The following is a 7,505-nucleotide window of genomic DNA, read 5'->3' as shown; positions in this document are numbered from 1 at the left end:
AAATGACACAATCATTCTTGATGTTGTTATCTTCATAACACTGGTAACATACATGTTGACTAACCAAGACATTAGGTATGTGTTCATATATGTTTGCGTCCTCATCTTCTATTTTCGTATCTTGTGTGCATTCAATATCATAAAACAGAATCATAGCTTTCTTCTCCATGATGATTTTTTCATTGGCTTTTTTCGATTTTCTTCTTTCATTCACTTTCATGTAACATTCATGATTGGGTGGTACTATAGCATAGCAAATGTTGCAATAAGTTTCTCCACATACGTGAGAACCTTTCTCTTTTACTACATAAATTTTCAAACACTGGTCACAACATTTCACAATGGAACATAAAGGCTTTCCATTTTGATACGGCGCTGACTTGTGATAGTCATAGCATGACTGTCCATAAAATTCTCGATTACAATCATTGCAAGTAATATGGATATCTTTAAAGTCACATGGTGGCTTCTGATGACAACGAAAACATACAGCTGTACAATGTTTCAAATGTGCATGCTTGTTTTCATATTTCTTATGACAACTTTCACAATAATAACTACAGCTAAAACATGCTGTCAAGCTTTCAATGACGTTGTAGTGGTTATCTATAAACAGTAAATTTAAAGCAGTTCTCTCGTTATCACTTGGTGGTGCTTCAAACATAACATCACTTCCTGAAAAACCCCTATACACTGTGATTTTATAATCCTTTAAATATTCCTGAAATTTACGAATTTCAGGAATTCCACCACCATGACTAAGATCTACATCAGCAGATTCACATAGGTCTTCTGCTTCTTTTTCAATTATATATTTATATTGATTTACATATCTTCTGTATTCAGCTTGATTTCTTCCCTTGTATTTTTTCAGTCCTATGGCAACTACGATTGCATGTGCTAAACACCTTGTACCTTTATTCTTAATTGTAACAATACCACGTTTTGCCTTTACGTATTCTTCAGTATTCATAATATGTTGTTTCAAAGGACCTTGTCCTCTTGGCATACGTACATGATGAAAATTCACGATGCAATCTTCATTTATAAGAAAAGCCGCATTACTTTGCAGTACTTTCTCATAACTTATCCATAGAACTTCTGCTGAAAGATTTCTTGCTTCTCTGAATGACAACCAAAAAGGGCGGTGTCCTTCTCTCTCATTTGTAATTGTTATTCCTACGTAATCATGCTGGTCCACATTACGTAGCAAATAATCTATTAGTGCCCGTAGACTTGCTTCAATTGCCGTAAAAGGGTTTTCATCTGCACGTACGGGGGCTAGACGGAATCGTAGCATTCTACCCTCCATATTGTATCTTCTGTATTGTCTTCTTCGTTCTTCTATTATATGAAATCTATTGTGTCCATCATTACGGTTGTTATTTCCGAATCCTACTTGTATATTTGAATTTCGTTGTGCTTGAAATACGGCTAGCAATTCGTCCATTCTTTTTTCTATGTCGTCTAAATCGACTTCCATTTCTTCGTGTTCTGTATTAGCCTCTGCTAATATTTCCATAATTGAGGGATATATTACTTCTTCTTCTTCTTTTCTGGGATCGGGAAACAAATTGATAATCCAATTTTCTAGTTCATTCGTGTAAAACTTATCATCTTCTTCTTCTATCTTCATCTCTTCCTTATTGTAATCCTCTCCTATTATTTGGGAAAACGTGAAATTTAGCAGCTCTTCTTCTTCATTTCTCCTTTCTTCGACGTCTTCTTCTGTTCCTTCTTGTAACCACTTTATAATTTCTTTAATACGGCCTGATGCTTCTTCTGTTATCGTTCTATTGCTAGCACTGTTCAATATTTGTAATAGTTCTTCTTCATCATATTCTTCTTCTTTTTCTACTGGAATTTGAATTTCAATAGTTTCTCTTTCTTCTTCTTCTTCTGTTGCTGCTTCTTCTATTCTTTCTTCTATTTTCATTTGTTCTTCTCCGGCTTCTTCTTCTTGCATTTTTTCATGATGATCTATTTCCATTTCTTCTTTTGCGTCTTCTTCTTCTTCTTCTTCTTCTTCTTCTATCCCGATTATGGCATTTATTTCACTTAAAAGAACTTGCGTTTCGTTATTTACGCCCACTACCTCTTCTTCTTCTTCTTCTTCAATGTCATTAATGAAGACCGTAATCTCCTTCAGTAAATCTTGCGTACTCTCTTTTGCCATTTTTCTTCCTCAGATGTATATATACGTAATGCAATATATGTAAATGGTATATGAATATGATATATAATAGGATATATAAATCTTATTTAAATGGAATATATATATGTATATAAATATTTTGAAAGGGTATATAAGCGTTTAAAAGAATATACGAGTAAGTAAAATGTGATATATATAAGTAATTAAAAAGGAATAATAATAATAATATCAACGGGAATAGGGAAAAGGATTACACTTATCTTTATTTGTATGCAACCTAAAATAAAAAAGAAATGAATTTTGTTACTTATAAATCAATATATATTAGATATATAAATATATACTATATAAGACAGAACTTTATAATGTCAATGAAATAATCTCTCATCATACCTTTTAAATATTTTTAACTTTTCTTCCTATTCCATGGGATGAAGAGTGAAACAAATGTATGCTCACAATCTCTTTCAAATGTATTGACTAATGAAGATATGTAGATTACACGGTCTTTTATACTTATTCTGTTTTAGAATTTTATCGTTAATTTTAGTGAACGCGAAATCCGTATTTCCTCCTCCTCCTCTCTACACTTCTTTCTTTTATACTGTCATTAATTTTAGCGACCACAAATTCAATGCTATCTTCTTTACAACTTAACGAAAAGATGCTATTGACTTTCCCCGGAAAACCGTTCCTACATGTGTCTTATTCATATGCTCCCCTTAACGTGTGAATGAGGGATGGAAGACATTTTAAACTAAAAGATTTCATCTCTTTTTCTTACGTGATACAGCGTTCATCTTTAGTGCACGGGAAGTCACAAATTGGAATCCTGTCACGATATGGAATCAACACTAGGAAAACTATGGAATCCATACTAATATTGTTTATTTTATATTATTTTTTACGTGTAAGAATACCACCCCCCGGGAGCCCACAACTTTTTACCCCTTAGATGTCATGTTACTGATTTCAAAGTGTCTTTATTGAATACAACACCTTCGAAAACTATAGAATCGATACTAATGTTGTTTATTTTACGTGTATGAATATCACCCCCCGGGAGCTCAACACTTTTTACCCCTTAGATGTCACGTTACTGATTTCAAAGTGTCTTTATTGAATACAACATCTTCGAAAACTATGGAATCGAAACTAATACTGTTTATTTTAAATTATTTTTACGTGTATGAATATCATCCCCCGTGAGCTCATCACTTTTTTACCCCTTAGATGTCATGCTACTATTTTCAAAGTGTCTTTATTGAATACAACACCTTCGAAAACTATGGAATCGGTACTAATATTGTTTATTTTAAAATATTTTACGTGTATGAATATTACCCCCTAGGGAGACCCCATGAGCTCACCACTTTTTTTTTTTTACCCCTTAGATGTCATGTTACTATTTTCAAAGTGTCTTTATTGAATACAGCACCTTCGAAAACTATGGAATCGGTACTAATATTGTTTATTTTAAAATATTTTACGTGTATGAATATTACCCCCAGGGAGCCCCTCGACAAGTGAACTTTATGTTACATAATATTATTACATGAGTACTGTACTTTGATCTAAGGGGACTCGGTGAATCAGTGGTAAAGCGTTCACTTGTGATGCGATAGGGGACCTTGGTGATTTAGTGTCCACGTCTCATATAGCCTCGCTGCTGAAAGGGACGCTATGACAATATAGATGAAAGTATTTTACAAGTACTTATTGTCTTTTCGAGTGCAAAATAATACGCGTTCAATACTACACAGAGGCTTGTAGTGTTTGAGCCCCGTCGCCCAAAGCTTGGACCTCTCCCAACAAAAAATTTCTTAATGCACGCCTGTGTACATAGCTAGTATACGAATTCTATGACGGGAATCTGAGCATTTTAGAAGAAATTGATGATAATAATAGGGAATATTTTAACTACTTTCGTCCTTTTAAAGTAATATCACATACAGCTTAGACTATAATATGGAGAAAACTGTATAAAGTTCAACTTCCTAGATCAACTTAAAGAAATGGAGAAATGTTCTCTTATTTGAGAATAGACAATTGTTTTAACTTGAAGATTTGTGCCCCATGTTGAAATCGTGGGGTTCTGTGGATCAGTGGTAAAGCGTTCACCTCCGGTGATTGGGGTCTCTGGTTCAATCCTAACTTTCGTCGTGTGAACTTTGTGGTGCATATAGCCTCGCTGCTGAACGGAACGTTAAACTCAAAAATCAATCAACATCATATGACATAGGTAACGACATCCGAGATGAATAAGCAACACTAGTTTTGTAAAGTTTTAGATCTCAAACACTGTTTTAATATTACCTAAAACACACACACACACATACATATCTTCGCTTCGTGTTGTCTGAAACCATGACCTAAGATAATGTTGACGCGACAGCTGGAGAACAACATTGAAATACAAAACATGTTCTGTTATCTTATTTTTCTGCTCTTTGCAAGTAGACATTGCAGATACAGAAACTCTCTCTCAGTTCGTTGACTTGTGTATGTGTATTTAACGTTAGATTTCACTCTTATTAACATTAGAAAATTATGAAATTAACTTCAGTGCCTCAGTGGTAGAGTGTTCACCTCTGGTGCATGAGGTCCCGTGTTCAAATCACGTCTTTTTTTTTCTATATACTTGTCATTAATTTTAGCGACCACAAATTCCCTGCTTCCTTTACAACTTAACGAAAAGATGCTATTGACTGTCCCCGGAAAACCGTCCTCATCATTTCATTTTACGTTCCAGAGGGCACGGTGGCTCAGTGGTAGAGCGTTCACCTCAAGTGCTTGGGTCCCTGATTCGATCCCAGTTCGTGCCCTATGAACTTTGTGGTGGACAAACATCATATGCGTGGATTTCCCTTCGGAGTTCATCAGTTTCCTTCCACTTTCTTCATTACATCATTTCATTCATTTTTTCATTATCACCTCACCTTCATTAGCCTAGTAGACGTAACCGTAGGACGTAAAACTCGATGGACAAACACCGTGTACGTGAATTTAATGCAACATTTCATTCATTCATTTCTCATTACCATCGTCCCGGCTGGAGCTCATGTGATTCGGATTCCACGTTAATCAGTAGGTCCACGTCTCATATAGCCTCGCAGCTGAAAGGGACGCTAAACTAAAATCAACTCAACTCATCATCACCGTCTGCATTAGCATAGCCGACATAACTGTAAGACGTAAAACTTAGTGGTTCAGATTCCACGATAATCAGTAGGTCCACGTCTCATATAGCCTTGCTGTTGAAAGGGACGCTGAACTAAAATCAACTCAACTCATCACCATCGCCTCCATTAGCATAACCGACATAGAAAGACAGACAGACCTTGTTGGCTTTATTCTTGGACGTAAATCTCTTCATTGTTTAAAAGATTTCATTTACAAACAGAAAGACAGACGTATACATCATATTATCAAAATTAAAATACCAAGTCTACAGACACTTCTTGCGACAATTGCAATGCGAACCAGAAAACATTCAAGAATTCCATCTTATCATTTTTCTTAGAAGCATCATAGAAGTTCGCTTATGTGTTTTTAACTAGGGCAGTCTTGTTATCTCGTTGTAGTACGTATCATCAAAACATTTGACAATGGCATCTTATCTGTTGTTCTTGAAACTAAACCATTTTAAGATGAAGTTCAATGTACTAACAAAACAGAGGAAGAAAGAGACTAACAAAACAGACATTCACATATGTGTCTGTGTGTTTTTTTTTAAATGTTAGAACATGAACGGAACTTTGAATAAATACACTTGTTCTTTCAACTGCCTTTATAACTAAATGAAGAAAGAACATATATATATATATATATTTTACTTACCTATTTTAATAAGAACGAGCGGTATCACAAAACACACATACACTTCAGTTTTAGGTTGAAAACACAATCAATTGATAGGATTTAATCCTAAGAACTTAAAGCACAAAACACTCACTACAATTTAAGCTGAAAACACAATCAATTGGTAGGTTTCAATCGTGGTAACTGAAAGGACTCTGATGAAGATCCGGTAGACGTTCAAGAGTCTTTGCGGGAGGGGGGCGGGGCTTGGGAATTCAAATTAGCTAACCAATACAAGGCGACTAGAAAAGGCGTGTTTTTTCATGAACCTATAGCTGATGGTAACCCTAAAAGGCATGTTTCATCTTGTTTCTAGCAACATGATGTTCTCAAAGGCTATGAACATAACAACTAAACAGGAAGTGATATCGATTTACTTAGCATAGCAGATATCATCCTGTGAATATTCATATAACACACTTCACACCCTACGTTTTAAACAATATGATATGCTATGAGAAGTTTCCATTATTAGAATTTGCTCAATCAATGGAATCCATTCGCAGGAGGTGTGGGGGAAAGGAGTGTATAGGTATGTGTTTCGTTATGAGACTTATATCTGGTTTCATGTCTCACGTCTTTAAAAAATTGTGAAATACAATATTTACCTTAGCAACTAAGCCAATTTCGTGAGAGGCTTTGATCATTTGACTATCACGTCTTCTACAGACACTTTGTGGGAATAGGGCCAAGGGGCTAATCAACATGATTTTGCATGAGTATGTGTTTCGTTATGAGACTCATATAGTGTGTCTCATCTCACGCTTTTAAAAAAATCATGACATATAATCTTTACCTTAGCAACTAAGACCAATTTCATACAATCTCCTGAGAAGCTTCGATCATTTGAATATCATGCTTTCAGTTCATATTCTCCAGACATCTCGTGGGAATAGGACCAAGGGGCTTAATCGCTTATGCTCTTTGAAGACAAAAATCAATCATTCAATCGACTGGGAAGCTTCTATCATGATAACTGATAGGACTCTGATCCGTCCACCAGTATGAGCATCCAAGACTATGAAGGCCAAGAGCATCTAGCTATTCAATACATAACGAAAAGCAAAAATCAATCAATTGGAAAACTTCGATCATGATAACTGATAGGACTTTCAATTGGGGAGCTTCGATCATGATAACTTCTGTGCTATCCGTAAAAGGCTATGAACATAGCAACTAAAGGCTTGTCGAAACTTGCCTCCCAATTCCAGGGGCTATGAACCTAGCAACTAAAGAGGAGTAGGGGTTACGGAGGTTCAAATAAACCAAAATTTTCCCACGCGTTTCTGTGCTAGCTGTAAAAGGCTATGAACATAGCAACTAAAGGCTTGTCGAAACTTGACTCCGACATATTCGGCTTTCCAGGAGAAGCAGGGGTGGCGGGGGTTCAAATAACTAAACAATATAAGATGAGGAGACGAAAAAAAGGCATGTTTTATCTTGTTTTTTACATCTGGTAGGCGTCCAAGACTATGAGCATAGCAACACA

General features: G+C 35.6%; 1 protein-coding gene across 1 annotated transcript; it reads right to left on the bottom strand.

Annotated features, from left to right (window-relative positions):
* Positions 1-765: 765 nt before the first annotated feature.
* LOC145674199 (uncharacterized) lies at positions 766-6,735 on the bottom strand. Its single transcript, XM_081744031.1, has 3 exons — positions 5,996-6,735; positions 1,541-2,432; positions 766-798 (listed from the first exon to the last, which is right to left on the bottom strand). Exons 2-3 carry the CDS (start codon positions 2,174-2,176, stop codon positions 766-768), a joined length of 669 nt encoding a protein of 222 aa, XP_081600157.1. The 5' UTR covers positions 2,177-2,432; positions 5,996-6,735.
* Positions 6,736-7,505: the final 770 nt, after the last annotated feature.

This window comes from Thermobia domestica, chromosome 17 (assembly GCF_964235325.1).
Source record: "Thermobia domestica chromosome 17, izTheDome1.hap1.1, whole genome shotgun sequence".
Taxonomy (NCBI): Eukaryota; Metazoa; Arthropoda; class Insecta; order Zygentoma; family Lepismatidae; genus Thermobia; species Thermobia domestica.
This window is presented reverse-complemented; position numbering and strand designations above follow the sequence as displayed.

Excerpts from the sequence above, each read along its gene's own strand:
- LOC145674199 (XM_081744031.1), bottom strand. The coding sequence starts at position 2,176 with ATGGCAAAAGAGAGTACGCAAGATTTACTGAAGGAGATTACGGTCTTC. Across the intron at positions 799-1,540 it reads CCAGAAAAGAAGAAGAAGAA|AAGCAGAAGACCTATGTGAA; the intron begins GTAATATATCCC and ends TAATTGAAAAAG.